Below are 19,075 nucleotides of genomic sequence, written 5' to 3'. Positions count from 1 at the left end.
TTCTAAGACAGGGCATTTTATAGTATGTGAATCAGCTCTCAATAAAGCAGCCACTTAATAAAAAAATCTGTCAACATGATTTCTTACTGCTCACAGGTTGGAGGTCAGTTCATACCATTTCCAAGTGAGTGAGCAAGGTCAAGTCTATTTGGCGTCTGAGAATCTGCCACTCTTGACCCAGAGTACGGCTATTATGCATGACCGCTTGCTTTGACCCCACACTCTGGCCAGTCCCAGAAGAGCTGCTCTCTGCTTACCTGGGCAGAGTGGTAAGTACAGGTGGCGACGGCCTGGGAAGATGAGTATAAGCTAGGCTTTAAAAACAAAAAGACAAGGCTTTGCCCTCAGTAAGACCGCGAGACGCACTGGGAGCCGGTCACATGGTGCTGACCCCGCGAGTTCTCCCAAAGATGTCTGTGGGCGTGGTCTCAAAGCTGAATCGGTATGCAACCAGAGCACAGCAGTCCAGTCGTTTCTGCGGTGGGCCAGCCTGCTCCCCCTCCCACCCCGCATCTGTGCCCCTCAGGGAGGGAGTGGCAGACAGCTCCCAGATGGGTTCTTTGACAACCCTGAGCCTTGCGCACTTTTGCACTCCAGCGTCACGTCTGTGTTGGTACTGTCCGCCTCTCAACCTGCAGACGTGTCCTCTCCCTGCGAAGACCCAGGCTACACCAACATCATAGTCACTCCGCTGTGCTGGGCCTGCAGCAGGGCCACACGTGGAAAGAGGGCCAGGAGGACCGTCAGTTTCCCAGGTCTTTGGCTAAAGTGTCGTGGATGAATTGGAGGGTACGTTGGTACAAGAAAGCATCCTTGGTCTTTGGCTTGCAAATGTTCAGATGGTTAACATCCACGGGAATCAGATCTCCAATGCCTAAATCTGAAGAAAACAAAAATGTCGATAAACCCGAAATGAAAATGTGAGCACCCTGCCACTCCATCAACATTGCAGGACCCTCGGGGGTAAGGTGGGGAGAAGGTCGTAAATCCTGATCTGGTAGACCTTTGCCCTCGGGTGCCCGGGAATGGAGCTGAAGCAACTTGAGGTTGCCCATGGCTGCGCTGTCTCACAGATCACATGCGCATGGACTCTCGTCCATCTGTACCACTGTCGATGACACTTGCGCGAGGGTGTCCCTGGGTGTCATGGCTACTCTCTACTTTGGCGGGGGCAGAGCTGGGGCAGCAGCATCCTCGGGGCCTCCACGTCTGCGGGTGAAGGTCAGTTCATGCCGCCCCATAGGGCAGCGATCACATGGGCTCCCCTGTGCTGGTGGGGGACAAGAGCCTCTCCAGCGTGACCTCTTCTCATCCCGACGCCCGCCCTCACTCAGAGGGGGAAGAGTGGCTGGGGCTTGATGGCTTGAGAGAGTCGGAAGGAACTCAGTCTAGCAAGGTGCCCCTCACTCAGCAAGTGACCAGAGGTAGCCCCAGAGAGGGGAGGCATGCAGCAGTGGGGTCGCCTCAAGGGAGAAGCGGGTGTGGTATCTGTCAGGATCTTGGCTGGCACTTCAGGCTTTCACAGCTGTGTGCTGCGTTGACTTAGCACCTGTTCTTCAACTCCTGGCAGACCCCGGGTTACAAACAAGACCTGTGCTGGTGAGTTGGACCAGGTTCGCGATTGCAAGGCTGCTGCTGCTTCACTCAAAGTGACTGACGAATCCGTGGGAAGTCGGGGTTGGTTCTATTGTTGCAAAAGGAGGGCAGATTGCCTTAACATTGACGGGCAAAGCGTTGTCCTACACAGTCACTCCTCATGCAACGGCACATCACTTTGAGTTCTAATTCTAATACAAAGTGTGAAGTGTTTTTCATTTATGGAGATAACATACCATCAAGTTCAGAGGAAGCTCAACCTGCAAACAAGTTCAGAGGAAGCTCAACCTGCAAATGGAAGAGCCTCACCATGCCCCCGGCTGCCAGGAGTCTGAGTGGGCAAAGGACAGTGCCCACCCCACCTCAGGGGCGATCGCAAAGGGGGTCAGGGAGGTGTTGTCGAGCTGGGAGGCCAGCCAGGAGAGGGGCCCTATGGGGTCTGCTCTGCACAGGTCACGTGGGGCCCGCGGGAAGGAGTCCAGCTTTGGCCCCCTCCTCAAAGAGCCAGAGAGCGGCAGCAGGGAGCGGCCATGTCCCTCAGCCCTGGGATGGTGAAGAAACCACGCATGGACACTAGCTTTCCCCACTGGAATTCTGGCTGCTTGGAATGTACTCCCCAACTAGCTTCCTTTGACCTTGGTGGCTTTGATAGCTGCCAGCAGAACCTTCCCTAAAGGAAATGTCCGTCCGTCCATCCGTCTAGCTGGTGGAAAGGTGTGGATACTTGTAACCGGAGAGCTCACTGTGGAAGGCTAATTAGGGGTTAGCCAGTTAATTAGCCCACCTCACCAGTCAGTCAGATGGGGGGGGCGGGCGTTAAGACTAGATGCTTGCAGAGAACGTTTAAACTACAGCTGGAAAGCATAGAATTAGAGCCTGGGTCTTCCTAAACCTGCCTTCTGACCTGAGGCCCTGGGTGTGAAACGGACAGCTGCCAGGATCCCCACCCACCCCCACCCCCACCCCGCCGGGCGCCCCTGCTCCATCGAGGAAGTACCTGCGGACTCCACTGGCACCACGTGGAGTTTAATCATGCTGCCGATGTGCGTTGGCAGCGTTTCCACAAAATTCAGCACCTGGAAGTTCTTGTCTTTTGCAAACTCGAGAAATTCGTCCTGTAGGGCTTTGAGTGCTGGAGAATCTAAAACCAGAGAGAGAGCGAGGCAGCTCTGTCAGGCCCTCACAGGATGCACCGACTCCCATAAGCGTCCCAGTTCAGGGAGGGGGCAGCCCCTCCCCCAATGAACCCAGCCTGTCCACACACACCCAGCCATTCCCTCTTCCTCCCCATCTTCAGTGCACAGCAGCAGCCCAGGCCCCCTGCAGCCCCAAAGAGGCAGCGCAGGTTGGCAGGCAGCCAGCTGGCCACACAGGGAGGTAAGAAACACAGGAGACTTTAAAATAAAGTCGATACTTAGTATCCTCGGAGTGAGCTAAAGAAGGAATACATCCTTCAGCAAGAGGAAACTGATCCAAGTACAGAGAGTTCTTGGGAAACAAGGTTTGACTCCAGAAAGATAAAGTATCAATTCTACAGATGGTTTGGAAGATAAAGTCAAAGAGAAAATACTAGAGGAAGGGCTCAAGAGGGCAGAGGGGGTTTCTCAGGGACTCTGAAGCCCTCCTTGTATGTGGCCTTGGGTATTAATCCCAAATGACTAAGACTCAAGCGCAGGGGTCCAGATTCTGATGAACTGCGGGAGTTCCCGAAAGAGAGAAAACGCTTCCTTCAAACCAGTGTAGTCTCCCTGCTGAACCTTCTACCACCTCAAAAGCTCGGGCGTTCTCACTGCTGATCCCCAGACTCCTGGGGGAAAGCGCACCATGGTTCTTTGGATGAATAGCTTTAAGGGCGCCACTGGACCAGCAGGGCTTCATAGCGCCATGGGAAAGTGCCCTGCATTCCGGAGCCCCCTTGTAAAACAGAATGGTTCTCAGTTGAGATCCCAGACGCCTTGGCGGCAGCGTGCCAGCCTTACTTACCCTTGCTGAGCTCTTTGACCTCCAGGGAGGGGAAGAGCAGGTAGCGGTAGTTGACGGAGTACTCGGCCAGTCGCGAGCCGTGGTGCGGGACGCTGTAGAAGATGACGCCCCGGGTGTTGCGGATGAGCGCGCTCAGCTCAGGCCTCTTGGAAGCCTCGATCAGCATCTTCTTCACAAGAAGACCTAACCACACAGGAGGAGGAGAAACAGCGCCATGCTGCTATCCTTCCTGCCGCTATACCCATCCCCACCACGCCGCCCCAACAAAAAAAGCACAGGTGCTTTCTGAATTTAAAGAGGAACCAGCTGCAGAAGCAGGAACAGGGCCTGACGTATTTGGCACTTGGTAATAACTCAGAGAGGACTTTAAAACGTTTGTGGGTGGGGGGAGATTCATTATTTTCTCAATAGATTTTTCCAACTTTCTGAGCACGCCGCAGGCAGGTGAGAACCAGAAGCCTGCTGCCCCTTCAGAGCTCTGCCTCTTGTCCCTGAGAGGGGCGGGGCACTGGTCTCCTGCCCTGCAGCACTCTGAGGGCCACACCAAGCCTCCCTGTGAAGCTCTGCCTGGAGGACATGTCTGAGATGGCAGCTGTTCTTCCAGCCCCACTGAGAACCCACAGGGAGGCCTGAGGCTTCTGCAGCACAGAACCCACAGGGAGGCCTGAGATGGCAGATAGGGCACTGGAGCTCCAAGGGCTACATCCATCTTCTATATCTGCACATGGCTCGCCTCATCACCAGGAGGGTGCAAGAGAAGTGGGAGGTCTCCCTGAGGTCTCCGGGCCAGACCAGAGTGGGTGGGTGCGGCGAGACTGTCTGAGGGGCAGGCGTGTTTCCATCTGAGGAGGACTTAGAGAAACCAGGGGCTGCTGCTCAGCATATTCTTCCCCAGGACACGGAAGGAGAGCAGGTATTTGTAAACTCCTAGTTGTGGCCCCGAGAACATTCGTTTGGGGATAATGAGTCACTATTACAACTCTACGGACGCAGTTTGCACGAACATGTACAGACCTGGTCACTTGAGGCTACGCCCTGTCCCTGGGAGGGCGGTGCACTTACCCCCCATGCTGTGTGACACCCAGATGATGGGCCTGTCCCCGACCCCTGCTGCGCGGAGCTTCCCCAGGAGCTCGCTGCTTCTGAAGGCAATGGACTTTCTGTACAAAAGGAAGGGAGGTGGCCTCAGAGGCTGGGGGCGCCCAGATTCAGCTTCCCCAGTGTCGTCCAGGAGCTAGAACCGGCCCCTCTGCTGGGCTCACAAAGCCATGATGCCCAGAGCAGGCACTTCACTTCCAACAGGCTCCCTGCAGTACCCAGTGTGTGCAAACCTTTCCCAGCGAACCCTGGGGGTGTCCTGGCTGCCTGACCACCGAGGACCAAGCAGCCTGCCTCGTTCCTGGGCCGATCGTGGCAGTCACTGATGACCGTTTCTCGTGAGCTCACCTCCATGGAGTCTGAGGGCACTCTGGTTAGTTCTACTAGTCCGCACACTGAAAGTCCCCAGCCTGCATCCGCTGGGTTCAGGAAAGGCTGGAAAGCCAGAAGGTGCTCCACATCAGAGGATTGAGAGCAGAGGGGCCCAAACTCACTTGGCTTACAGTCTACGTTGCCGAAAGAAAAAGGAAAAGAGTGCCCCTGGAAATTCAAACATTCCCACTAGATCCCATAACCCAGGATAAAGTGTGGGTGTCTGCTCTTGCAGCCCCGGGGGTCATTCCGACATTGGCCACTAGGGGCACTACTGCCCACACGGAAACGCGGATTTAAAAGCAGCCCATTTCACACAGAGCGGGAGCTTCAGAATGACCCTGCCTGGTGCCTTCACTCTTCTCACTGAGACCCTTTCCTCAAACAGGCTCTGGAGAGCGGCTCAGGGTGGGCTGGGGTGGAGGTGGGGAGGGAGATGCACCCCAGAGAACAGCTGCCAACACCGATCCAGACCAACTGGCAATCTGGGCAGAAGTACCCCAAGAAGTCAAGTGGCTTTTCTGACGTCACACAGTGAGTCCGAGAGAATGAGAACCTGCCTTGAGACTCAGAAACCCCATGTTCTTCCCTGTGGGAACACATGGCAGCTGAGAGCCACACGGGACCCACGTTGCTGAGCACACCCTTCCCCCCCTCACCCCCCCACTGCCCCTTCCCTGGCTTCCACTAGCTGGTGTGGCCGGCCGTGAGCACAAGTGCTTCACTTTGGGTAGAAAGCAACAGGGCACACAGTCCGACTGTCAGGGAGGTTGAAAACACTGTTCGGCCTCTCCACTGACAAACAGCTAATCCTTATACGATTTTACTGTGTGCTTATAACCAACTCCTTCTAGAAAGAAGAAAGAAAGGTAAGCCACTCTAGCTTCAGAAAATCCTAGTTGTGGCAACCCCCACGACAGAGGATCCACCATGGCCATGCCCCTCCCTCTAGCCCCTTGCCCCAGTACGTGGAGGTGCCTTACCTTTCCATGGGACACCTTGCACGCCAGTCGCTGAGGCTGGTGTCGTATTCCACAGAGATGATGCGGAGCGCGGGAAGGTCTCTGGCTAACCACGTCTGAGTGAGGGAAAAGCACAAAAGCGCACAGGTAAATCTCCACGGCCCAGCTGCTGCCCGGCCACTGCAGTCCGCAACGCAAGGCTGCCTGCAGCATGCACAGCGGTTTTAAAGGTCTAGGGAAGCCCAGGGGAGGCAAAGCCAATTTCAGTGTCCGTACGTCTCTGCTTGAAAACTTGCATCAACATTGGCAGCAGGAAGCCCACCGGGGTTCCCAGGGAATACTCCCTGTTTCCATCTCCTAACGTCAGAAGAGCAAGGCCTGTTTTAGTCTACCGAAAATGGGCTTTGTGAAGCTAGGAAACTGTTATCGCAGGTACTGGCGACTGTTCAGCGTCTTGCTGAAGCCGTTGAGTTGGCTCTGACTGAGAGCAACCCTGTGGACAATGGAACAAAACACACGCAAGCAAGCTTGTGTCATCTGCATGTCAGCGGTGGTTAAAAAGCCGTCCTCCCCTCCTGATGCCACGCACGTCTCCTCGCAGTCCAGCTTCTTGGATCGCTTGCTTCGCACACAGACTGAGGGCGTGTGCCAAAAGGCTACACCCGTGACACACACCTTTGCTGGGGGGTTGGTTTTTTGCATCATTTTGTTGGGGGCTCCTTACAACTCTGGTCACAATCCATTTATCCATCCATTGTGTCAAGCACATTTGTACATTTGTTGCCATCATCATTCTCAAAACATTTTCTTGCTACTTGAGCCCTTGGTATCAACTTCTCATTTTACCCCTCCTTCCTCCCTTTTGCTGGTTTTAAACCATGCCGTGCGCCCTCCTGTGTTAGAAAGAGCTGTTCCGTGCACAGCTTCCGCACGAGTACAAGGGAAGTCCTGGAGTTCCCGAGCTTCTCTATAGCTTGATTCTCTGGCACCTGGCTGTGGATGTTTGGCTGCAAACTTATTTAAATTGCCTTCATCAAAAATTTACTTGCATATTATACTAATAATATTGTTTGGCAATTTCCTTACTCTGTTGGATGACCTTTCTTTGGATGGGCATAAATATGGACCTAGTCCAGTCAGTTGGCCAGGTAGCTGTCTTCCAAATTTCTTGGCATAGATGATGAGTGAGCGCTTCCAGGGCTTCATCAGCGCGTTGGCCCATTGCAATTCCTCTTCTGCCAGCTTTTGCAGGCGTGTTTTCGCTAATGCCTTCAGCGCAGCGTGGGTGTCTTCCTTCATTGCCATCAGTTTGTGATCATATGCGAACTCTCGACGTGGCTGAACGTGACTGGGTCTTTTCGGTAGTGACTCTGTATTTCTTCCATTTTCTTCTTCCTTTCTGCCTTTCATCTTTTGATGCTTTCTGCATTATTCAATATTTTGCCCAAAGAATGTTTCAATGTTCTAACTCAAGGCTTGAGTTGTTCTTTTTGGTTCTCTTGAGTTTTGAGAAGCTGGGCATGTTCCTCCCTTTTGGTTTTCCAGCCGCGGGTCTCGGCACCTTTCGCTAGCTTGCTTTGCTTCGTCCTCTGGAGCTGCCTTTTGGAAGGCTCTGTTCGGCTCCTCGACGTCATCATTGTTTCCATTGGCTCTAGCTAACCCGCGTCAGGAGGCAGATTCAGTCTCTTCTACCTCCACGTTGGCTTTTCCTTTGTCTTCTCGGTGACCTTTGGCTTCATGCACGGTGTTCTGCTGCCATCCCACATGAATGGGGATGGAGGAGCACGGGTGTGACCTGTTGCCACGAGGCAGGGGTCCAACACGCCTCCACACTCCATCCTTTGTTACCTATTCAGACACCAACTGCCCTTGCCACACCACGCTGCATCTATGCTGGGTTCCACGATTCCCGTGTGCCACGGCCACACAGAACTCACGGACCACACTCATTAGGTGACTCAGTATTCACTGGGGACATCCATAGGTTACAAGGATCAGTGGACAGTAAATATACCATCACTGATCTCAGCCAGCGGCCAAGTCTCTCCTCTCTGGTTCTCAGCCTTTCAGGCACGTCTCTGTCCGGTTCTTAGTATATCAAGTCCTGTGGTCCCTCGGCCTTTACCTCCATGCACCAGAAAACTAGCCTACCTGTCACTCTGTCCCATTCTCAATCTCAGGCTAGAGGAGGAGAAGGTGCCACGGTCTCTCTGAGCCTCTGTGCCACAGCTGATCTTAGTGGCCTTTGCCACTTCAGAAAGATCCTGAAAGTGCTCTTCCAAGGGCCTCGGGGTTTCTCTCACCGACTCAAAGATGGCTCATCCTTTCAGTGGGAGACAGGGTGGGAGTGGTAACAAACTGACCAATCCCTCTTGCTCGTGTTACGCACACTCTGTGTGCACAGCCCCACCCAAGCCTTCATGGGAATGGCTGACACCAGTCGTTCCAGCTCACTAATGCCTAGGATTTCGATCTCAGTGCGTTCCATTTCATGCCTGCTGTCTTCCAGCTTCCCTGGATTCATACTTCGAACATTCCACGCTGCAGTTATTAATGCAGCAGTTCTCAACCTGTGGGTCACGACCCCTTTGGGGTTGAATGACCCTTTCACAGGGGTCACCCGATTCTTAACAGTAGCAAAATGACAGTGATGAAGTAGCAATAATGAAAATAATTTCATGGCTGGGGTCACCACACATAAGGAACTGTATGAAAGGGTCGCGGCCTTAGGAAGGGTGAGGACCACTGAATAAATGGATGTTTGCCGTAGTTCCTTCTCCTTTTATGTCATGCCCATTGGCAGACTCACATAGAGAGAGGTGAGCTACGTGATTAGGGGAAATGCTGCTTTGAGGGGCAGCTCTTCCCACGTGCATCTGAAGAACCTTCCGACTCCTGGCTCTGGACCAGACAATGTTCTGCTGGCTAACTGGGACCAATGATCAGAAGTGGCTCACTTTTCAGAAGTAGACTGCTTCTCTTCTGACCCTACTGGTATTTGAAATACCAGTGACACAGCGTCCAGCAACACACAAGTTACTACAGTGTGAGCGACAGGGTGGCAGATACCTGGGGACACATAGAGACCGGAAGCACAGATTTTACAGGAGCTTGAGTTAAGTTCCAAGCAATGACTTCACACAAGATGGGTTTTAAAACCATTCTTTTGGCAGAAATACTGCCAGAGAAATGCAAAGTAAGTAGCATGATCTCTTCAAAGTCTTCCCGTTATTACCATTATCAAAACCACAGACGTAGTTAACTACTACGACTATGCATTAAGTTCCCGCCATATGCGGTCGCTACTGAGTTGATTTGGGCTCATCGCAAGGAACAGTATTACAGAGGAGAGCTGTTCCACCAGGTGGCCAATGGCTACAGTCTGGCATGCCAGGCCTTTCTTCCGTGGGACCACTAGGTAAATCCCAACTGCCAACTTGTAGGCTAGCAGTCGGGCACAAACCCCAGCCTGGGACCTGTGTGTTCTAACATCATTTCGTGTGGTGTACTTTCAGTAGGAGTGACCTGTGACTGGCCCCTGCCTTGTGTTTCACTTGGTACTGTATTCCATGGAATATTCTCTTTTCCAATCACCAGCTGTCCCCTAAGTAGAGCCAATACGGCACAGGGCAACAAGCCTGGCTGTCCTTGGAGCATGCTACCAGGGCCCGAAGGGAACAAAGAACTGCTTACTGGGTGTGGTGGGTATGGGGTGTGTGTGTGTGCGCGTGCGCGCGCAGGGATCCCCATGGAGAGAGAACAACAAACAACCACAAGGAGGCGGGAGGCGGTGGCCTGCGGGGTGCCCTCACCTTGGGCCAGCAGGTGGTATACCTGTCTTCATCCTCCAGAACCTTTTCCACGAGGACCTGCTCGCGGTCCTGCTGGCGCCACGTTCTGAAGGCTGCTCCCATAAGGCCATGAATAAAAAGGACATCGGCTTTAATGGGCTGACTGACAGGGGAGAGAGTTTCAAAAAGAAGCAGAACAAGAGCATTATTGTGGCCGCCAGAACCTCCACAGCACTCTCCTACTCTGGCAGGGGGGCTGGTGTGCTCATCCGAAGGGCTGCTTGGCTTGGGCTTTGGACTGTGCACCCCGAGAGTGCAATGACCTCCAACGCCCTCACCTGTCATTCTGCCAGGCCAAGTGTCTACCCGCTCCCCACTCCCACCCCCATGCGATTCTGGATGTGTGGTTCCAGTAGCGAAGGACTGATCTAAAAGGTGCATAAAAGCCCAAACCCACCGCCTTCTGGGTAATTTCGACTCACAGTGACCCTGCAGGACAGGAAAGAACTGCTCCTTTGGGTGTCAGAGACTAAATCCTTACAGAAGCAGACAGCCTCATCTTTCTACCCTGGTGCGGCTGGTGGGTTTGAACCAATGACCTTGCAGACAGCAGCCCAATGATTAGCGCACGGTGCCACCAGGGGCCCTTACGAAGTACTTAGGGTGTTGATAGTATTTAAATGAAGCAGGTATCAGTTGGCCACGCCAACCCTCCAGGTCCCCGACAGCCTCGTACCTGGAGCGGCACTGTGGGTGCAGCACGTACACACCGTCCGGGTATTTCTCGTGCACTGTCTCTCGGTCCATGTTGGCCAGCGTCCTGGCGGCATGGGAAGCCTCCATGATTCGCTGGGATTTCAGCGCTTCTGCCATGAGGGAAACCCAGCCTGCAGGGCAAAACCGCAGCCTCTGAAGCCCGAATGGGCCCTCAGGGAAGTGGGGAGAGCCTCTTACACACACCTTCCACAGGCAGAGCCGCCCCTTTCCACTCCTCTCTGAGGGAGGCCTGACGAAGACACCTGGGGAGCAGGGACACTAGAGCCCTGGAAAGGGAACCACCCAAACGCCTTCTGAAGGAATGTGGACCCGTTGGGAAAAACCTACTAACGTCACTGAACAACTTCTGAATAAACTGCCCCCTCCAGCTCTTTCAGATGGAGAAATGCTAAGCTGTCCAACTCCAGGCCTTTTCACCTGTCACTACAACCCTTCACTGTGAGTTGAATCACACTTTGAAAACTTCCGCTCAGCACTTTTACTTCACCCTCTTTTCGTTAGCATCAGCGCCTCTGCATTGAAGACCATGTTTCAAAGGGCGGAAACAGTGATCGTGCCCAAAAGGATTGCTCATCTCCGACAATTTCAGGAGGCAGTGCATATGATCACAAACTGATGGTATTGTTGAAAGAAGTCCAAGTGGCGGTGAAGACACTGGCCAAAAACAAAGCTCTGGGAATAGATGAGATGCCAATTACAATGTTTCAACTATAGGATCCAGCTCTAGGGGTGCTCATGTGTCACGGCCAAGAATTTCAACCACCTGGCCATCTGACTGGAAGAGATCCATATTCATTCTCATTCCAAAGAAAGGTGATCTAGCCTGTGTGATCACGAGGGTCGAGGGATCAATTATCAGGCATCAAAGAACAAAGAATCATACCATCGTGTGTTCCCCTTCCCTACACGATAGGTGAAGACAAATGTGTGTATAAGCAAATGTGGTGAAGAAAGCTGATGGTGGCCGGCTACCATCTGGGGTCTGAAAGGCTTGAATGTTAACAAGGGACCATTTGCTGAGAAGCAACAAAGCCCATATGGAAGAAACTCACCATCTTACATGATCACGAGGTGCCAAAGAGACCAGTTATCAGGCATCAAAGAACAAAAAATCCTATCATTGTGAATCCCCTTACAGAAGGGTTGCAGGGAGGAGATGAGCCTGTCAGGGTACAGTGTAGCAATGATGAAACAACTTTCCTCTAGTTCTTAAATGCTTCCTCCCCACCCACACTATCATGATCCCAATTCTACCTTACAAATCCGGCTAGACCAACGGATGTACATTGGTACAGATAGGAAGTGGAAACACAGGGAATCCAGGACAGCTTCAGGACCCATGGTGAGAGAGTGGTTATACTGGGAGGGTGGAGGGAAGGTGGGGTAGAAAGGGGGAACCAATTACAAGGATCTACATATAACCAGTTCCTTGGGGGATGAACAGAAGAGTGGGTGAAGGGAGACATTGGACAGTGTAAAGTATGAAAAAATAACAATGTATAAATTATCAAGGGCTTATGAGGGAGGAAGGAGCGGGAAAGAGAAAAATGAGGAGCTGATACCAAGGGCTCAAGAAGAAAGCAAATATTTTGAGAATGATGAGGGCAACACATGTACAAATGTGCTTGACACAATGGATATATGTGGTAAGAGTTGTATGAGCCCCCAATAAAATGATTTTTTAAGGAAGGTGATCCAACAAATTATTGAATAATATTAATAACACGTGCAAGCAAAATTTTTCTGAGATAAGTGAAAAACAGTACGCTGTGAGTGAACTGCCAGAAACTCAAGCCAGCTACAGAAGAGGCTATGGAACAAGGGACGTTGGTGCTGATGTCAGATGGGTCTTTGCTAAAAGTAGGGAATGCCAGAAGGCTGTTTCCGGTCAGTCACTATACAACTGACTCTGTGCATCACAACACACTGCAGATGCCATCGCCAAGAGGAATTCCCAAGCACTTTATCGTGCTCAAGCAGAATCTGTGCATGGACCAAGAAGCAGCTCTTTGATCAGATCAGATTATATTGTTTAAAATCAGGAAAGGTGTGCATCGGGGTTGTACACTTCCGCCATTCTTATTCATCCCGGAAGCGGAACTAGCTGAAGAACGCAGGATCAAGCAGAGAGGACGGCTCCTTCCTTCACAGCCTTTGACGGGCAGACCCCCACCTTGCTTGCTGAAAGCAGAGAGGCCCTCCAGCACTTCGTGACGGGGACCAGACTGCAGCCCTTAGTGTGGAAGACAGAGGCTTCAACATGAGCAAAAGCCGTCCTCACCCCCGGGCAGGCGGCAGCATCCTGTAAACGGAGCAGCCGCTGAAACGGTCACGGCGCCTTCTTGCTTGGGCCGCAGTCGGTGCTCGCAGCAGCAGCAGCAGCAAGCACTCCAGCACCACATTGCTGCACAAGGCTTATCGAATGGTTGAAGCGCAGAGGTGTCACTTCGAGGACTAAGGTGTGCTTGACCCAAGCTATGGCGTTTGTATCACCTGATGTGAATGCTGGACAACGAGTCAGGAAGACCACGGAAGAATGGATGTGCTTCAATTATGTGCTGGGGCAGAAAAAGGCCCGCCAGAAGACCACGCAAGCCTGCGCCGTAGAAACAAGGAGGGCGAGACTTGGTCTCAAAAGTTGCTGAACACCTCCTCCGGAGAGACTCTCTGTGAGCATGGATGACGTCCTATTCCAGGTCAGGAAGAGGGTGGAGGGAAGAGACGAAGCCCTTTACAAGGTGGACTGACGCAGTGGCTGCAGCAGTGGGCTCAGTCAGAGGACAGTGCTTTATTCTGCTGTGCACTAGGCCGCTGTGAGTCGGAGCTTTCCTGAGGACACCTAGCAAGAAATGAGGTCACTAAAGATAACCAGCCATCCGGATCCTGGTGATCGCGAATTCTAACACTCGGTGGATTAGGGGGCGGTCCCTCCTGACGGGCAGTTCCATCAGCAGCCTTGAGTTCAAATGAAGAAACTCCTCCTTTTCCGCACGCAAGACATGGGGAGACTCACAGCCAACTAGGACGGAGGTGGACTCCATGAAAGGCCTGGTTTCCACCTTTCCCTGTAACCACGGTCTGCCTCTGAAGTTCCTGTGTGGGAAGACTCCAGGGCGTCTCATTTACATAATCCAAATACACAGAGCGACTTGCCGCAGGGTCTCAGGGAGGCGACACAGCTTCTCTGAGGACTCCATGTCTTTTCAGGAATCATGTCTACAAGTGCGCCTGGCCCTTTCCCAGGCCTGTCAGGGTCGCCATACCAGGCCTTCCTCTGACGCCATCTCTGAGCCCAGGCTGCAGGCCCATGTGATGGAGAGAGCTGCCCAGCCCTCCCGGTGTATCAGCAGTCACATTTACGAAGTCAGCAAATTCCTCGTCAAAATCAGTGACAGAAGACTATTCCTAAGTTCCACCGAGCGAGAGAGACAGGTGCCTTCCTGGAAGGTATGATGGAGACAGACACACACACACACACACACACACACACACACACGCACGCACACACACAGACTGTATTTTCAGGAAGGAACCAGAGCAGGACAGAAGCCATTTCTGTGTCATTTCAGCTGATGAAGTGTCTTCACCAGGCCTGAGATGCCTGGACAGACAGAAAGCACTTGTCTCTTCTCGACAGCCCACTTTGGTACTTCTGTTCCCTCGGCCCCCACAGGGGAACTCCAGTGGGCAGTAGTGGCTTACAGTGGGGGGGATGGAGGAGTGAGTATCGACCTGCCTGGGCACAGTCTGCTAATCAGGTGCAGGGGGACGGGTGGGGTGGGGAGCCAAGAGTGGGGACATAGTACCTCCTCCCTGTCTCACTGCTCCTCTGGGTCAACCAGGTCCTCCCACCCTGCTCATAGCGCATCCAGACCAACACTGCTCTGCTGTTGCTCGGGTCACCTGGGGTCCTGTACCCGTATAAGGACTTGCCTCAACAGAGCGATTACCTGAGCCAACGATCACGGGGTGAAGGTGTTCATTCAGGGCCAGGTTCCCGATGACCCGCATCACGTTGCGCTGCACCTTGGGGCAGTCGCGGTAGAGCCGGTAGAGCCGCTGCAGCAGCTGCAGGCCCCCGAGCGCCACAATCTCATCGCAGTGCGTGGGAATCTGGAACCGACCAGCGAGAGAGCATGTGATGTTCCCACCCTTGGTGGGAGGAGCCACAGCCGGGAAACGCACTGGGCAGTTCGACTACGGCCTACAGGGGCTTAAGGGAAGGAACCGGCTGGACAGCAAGTGTCCTTTACTATCCTTTCCTAGCTTCTGTCACATCTTAAATCCACGGGGAGCATGCCGTGTGGCTCTCTCCAGCGCAGGGAGAGGAGTGGAGCCGTTTCTGAAAGGAAGTGCATGCTCATGTCAGCTGCGGGCACGTGTGTGCTTAGGGTGGACATCACAGACCCGCCTTCCCACTTTCCCTTGTCTGGGGCCCTGGGGGTACCGGCAGTCAAGCATAGGGCTGCTAATTGCAGGGACGTCAGTTCAAGTCTGCCAGCTGCTCCGCAGGAGAAAGATGAGGCTGCCTGCTCCGACAAAGATGACAGCCATGGAAATCTGTGGCCATGACTGCTCTGTCTGGTAGGATCGCTAGGGGTGGGCTGGCCTTCCCTGACGGCCGGGGTTGGTTCCCCACACCCTGATCTATGAAGCGGGACTGGGGGGACTGAGAAGCCCAACAGCAAAATCCAAATCCACGGCCATCGAGTGGCTTTCGACTCAGAGTGACCTACAGGGCACAGGAGAACTGCCCCTTCAGGTGTCCAAGCTTGTAAATGTTTATGGAGCAAGACGACCTTTCTCCCGCAGAGCAGCTGATGGGTTTAACCACCAACCTTGTGGTCAGCTACCCAGTGCTTACTGGACGTGTCCCTCAGCTCTGCCGGAGGGTCTGGGATCTCCCTATCGAGGCCCAGGACAACGCACATTCCCCTCCCCGCTGCAGGCCCACTGACTCAGAAGAGCAGGAAACGGGTTTTGCAGGGCTCCTGGGTGATTTCTGGGCACTCCGGTCTGAGCGCCCAGAGCCCAACATTGTGACTCTCTCCTTTTATAAATACACTGTGACCCCGCCACATACCGCCGTCGTCTGTGGTTGTCAGGACCAAGAACGCAGGGGCCTGTGCTCAGTGCACTCACCTTCTCTGTGCAAGGAAGGCTGCGCTCACCAGATAAAATGCCTATCTGTAATGCCTTTCAAGTAGGATGCCGATCAATTCTAACCAACTGGGAGAAGAGCCGAAATGAAAACAAAGATCTATCACTGCCTCTGCATAAGCCAACTGTGATAGGTGGGTTTATTGTGCCAACCTGGCCAATAAGAACATGTGGGATTAATAAGGTCACAGTTTGATCGGAGGGCAAAGAGATAAATGACTCAGTGAGGCCCACCTTTCTCTCTCGCACTCTCTGGTGATCGGACCAGTGTGTGGCTGCCTTACCTAGTTCTCTGCCTCAACTTGTGAGCTACACTACCTGTGGGACACTCAACCCATGGATTGTGTCACTAGAGCTTGAGGTTCCTTTGAGACCTACTTCACCACACTGCTGGTGTGTCCATTGCTTGAGGTGGGGACTGTGGAATCCCATCATCTGGCTGACTTCTGTTGACCCACCCTGCTGTTTGCTGCCTGTGGCTGGACTGCCTGTATTGCTCCACAGAAGACTCAGCTGTCTGCTTCCTGGACTTGCACCCAGCAGCCCTGGTGAGTTGAAGGGCTTCCAGTATATTAACTGTTTCATTAAAGTGAGTTGAACTGAGCCCTCTGTACTGCTTTGTGGACTCATTAGCTGTTAAATTCCTTTGTGCTGTATACGTGTCCTGATTTTACTTCTCTAGAGAACCCTGTCTAACACACCAACCGATACACTAAACTCACTGCCAGGGATCAATTCTGACTGGCAGCGACCCCACCGGACAGTGCATACTCCACGGGGGCTCCAAGCCTGCTGCCACCTCATCATCATCCCGGGGAGACGCAGGCTGGCTCACGACCCCACATTTAGCCCACGCACCCCCTACAATCCTGTGTAACTGACTCGGTGCAGTCACAGAACCACAGGAACCAACCTCCCTGCCCTCTGAGTCGATGCCGCCCCACGCCACGCTCGGGGACAGGGGGGAACAGCCCGTGGGTCTCCTGAGGGGAGAGGCTGGTGGCTTTGGCATCTGATGGGAAGGTTAACAGCCTGGCAGGGACTCACTCTGCTACCAGGGTTCCTGACAATCATAAAAAGGAAATGAAGATGGAAAATGTCTGTCTGTTACCTCAGAATGCTTGACAATGGCTTCCAAACAGAAGGTTTCTACCGTGGCTGAAGGGGCTTTCCCGAAACTTTCGATGTAAGGCAGGCCATTTCCACCAAAACACCATAAGCCACCCTGAAAAATAGAGAATTTGAATTTTTACCATAAAAAAATGACGAATACCTTTTGAAAAAACGGGTCTCAGCAGAACACACGACGTTAGCCCGCGCTCTGTTGAGCACTAACTCGCAGCCAGCAGTCGCTCCATCTGTTGTCGGGGCGGCTTTCCACTGGATGAGGCTGGACGCTAGGCCAGCAGTGTTGGTGGAAGCTTCCCGAAGAGTTTCCAAACTCAGACAAACCAGGAAGGAAGGTCTGGCCATTTTCTCGGAAAATTAGTTCATGAAACCTTCCGGATCATTGTGTTTGGTGAAGCCGAGGTCAATGAGGGAAACCCCCAATGAGCTGGACCAGCAAAGTCATCGTGGCAAAGGAATGGAGCGGGTCAGAAACTGTGGGGCGGACACAGGACCAGGCGAGGGCTCTGCAGGGTGAAGGCAAGGTCGCTGTCAGGATTCAGCATCTATGGCAGCAACAGCACAGGGCAAACCGAAAGGGGACTCTTAGGTAAGGAATGGCCTCGGCACGGTGCCCTGCAAAAAGTGGGCACCTTCTTCTACTCAGTGAGGAGAGGGTGGGCGCCCACAGACACTCAGTGAGGACTGCAGCTTACCTTCTGAGCAGCTAGACTCTGACTGGTTTCACTTAGAGCCAAAGATGTAAAATGTTGGATACATTCGTCCACTTCTGTCTGTGGCAAAGCTGCCAGAAAGTGCCTGAGCTCCTCCTCGATGGAGGAGTCCTACAGAGAGGAAGCAGAGTCTTCAGGAAGAAGCTGATGGCTGAGAGCCACCCCAGTACCCCAATACGGGATGACAGAACCCTGGCGCCCTGCCGGCGGCGGCAGGTCTGTGTAGCTGCGCAGCCTGTGTGGAGAGCCGCGTGGCACCACTTCAAGCTGAGAACAGAGAGACCATCTGGCCCGGCCATTTCTCTGCTCGGCCAAGGCACGGACAGACACACACCCGCCAGTGACATCACAGCAGCAGGAAGATGGCAGCGCGCACAACAGAATCATGGTGCAACCGTTCCCGGCCCGAGTGGATGTGGAGGACACTAGGCTGAGTCAAGTCGGTGAAACGCAAAAGGGCAGACACTGCACGAGACCGCTGTTATAAAGGGGAAGACATGGACTGATGGCTATCGAGGAAGAGGGGAAGGGAGAGGAGCAGCAATACTCTAGAGCAGCGGTTCTCCACCTTCCTCAGGCCGCGACCCTTTCACACAGCTCCTCATGTGGTGGGGACCCCCGACCATCACTTTATTTCCATTGCTACTTCATCACTGTCATTTTGCTACTGTGATGAATCAGGCGACCCCTGTGAAAGGTCATTCGACCCCCCAAAGGGGTCGCAACCCACAGGTTGCGAACTGCTGTGCTAGAGGGTAAAACTCACTGCCTTCCACGCCCTTCTGACTCACAGCGATCCTATGGGGCAGGGTGGACTGCCCGTGTGTCCGAGACTGTCTCTCTGTGGGAGTAGAAAGCCTTGTCTTTCCTGCACGGAGCCGCTGGTGGTTTAACAGCTGACCTGTGCTCAGCAGCCCAGCCTGTAACCACTGGGCCAACAGGGCTGAAGCTGGGGAAGACAATACTCTATGAAGAAGAGATGGGGGCGGGGCAGAGACAGCAGAGAGGGCAAGCTACTGAGAGGCATGAGTGACAAGGTGCTTAAATTGTGGAATATAAAAATGATGACCTGGGGGGACATGATCTGAAATGTAAACTCCTATCTGTTTATTTAAAAAAGAACAGTCAAGAAGCAAAATGGGCAGAAAGAAATGGCGCCAGTCTTGATAACAGGCAAATACACATCCACACAGATAGGCATGAACTTTGAATTCTATAGCTTCGTGTTTGCACCCTGAAGCTGAAGGATAGCTAACCCGAGCCTGCCCCTCGGCTGTCAGTGTGCTGTACTGGCGGGGGTGGTGGTGGGGTGGCTTGTGAGCTGCCAATGACCCTGGAAGCTTTGCCACTGTTCTCAAATACTAGCAGGGTCACTCATGGTGGACAGGTTTCAGCAGAGTCCGGACTAAGAAAGAGAGGCTGGGAGACCTACTTCTGAAAATTAGCCCATGAAAACCTTACAGAGAACACTGGCCCCTGGAGAGCTGGGAGATGC

At 53.2% G+C, this 19,075-nt stretch overlaps 1 protein-coding gene across 6 annotated transcripts in view; it reads right to left on the bottom strand.

Moving 5' to 3' along the window:
* The window catches only part of SERAC1 (serine active site containing 1), a 42,923-nt gene continuing 23,848 nt past the window's right edge, over window positions 1-19,075 (bottom strand). For all 6 annotated transcript variants that reach the window (XM_075554319.1, XM_075554322.1, XM_075554321.1 and 3 more), the window contains 10 exons: window positions 17,563-17,691; window positions 16,851-16,964; window positions 14,530-14,692; window positions 10,539-10,689; window positions 9,824-9,965; window positions 6,033-6,127; window positions 4,642-4,739; window positions 3,580-3,762; window positions 2,594-2,737; window positions 1-880 (listed from right to left, as the gene is read on the bottom strand). In XM_075554319.1, coding sequence (XP_075410434.1) covers window positions 744-880; window positions 2,594-2,737; window positions 3,580-3,762; window positions 4,642-4,739; window positions 6,033-6,127; window positions 9,824-9,965; window positions 10,539-10,689; window positions 14,530-14,692; window positions 16,851-16,964; window positions 17,563-17,691 — 1,356 coding nt within the window. In that variant the 3' untranslated portion in view covers window positions 1-743. The remainder of the gene's footprint in view (window positions 881-2,593; window positions 2,738-3,579; window positions 3,763-4,641; window positions 4,740-6,032; window positions 6,128-9,823; window positions 9,966-10,538; window positions 10,690-14,529; window positions 14,693-16,850; window positions 16,965-17,562; window positions 17,692-19,075) is intronic.

The sequence above is a fragment of the Tenrec ecaudatus genome, chromosome 7, assembly GCF_050624435.1.
Source record: "Tenrec ecaudatus isolate mTenEca1 chromosome 7, mTenEca1.hap1, whole genome shotgun sequence".
In the NCBI taxonomy this organism is placed as follows: Eukaryota; Metazoa; Chordata; class Mammalia; order Afrosoricida; family Tenrecidae; genus Tenrec; species Tenrec ecaudatus.
This window is presented reverse-complemented; position numbering and strand designations above follow the sequence as displayed.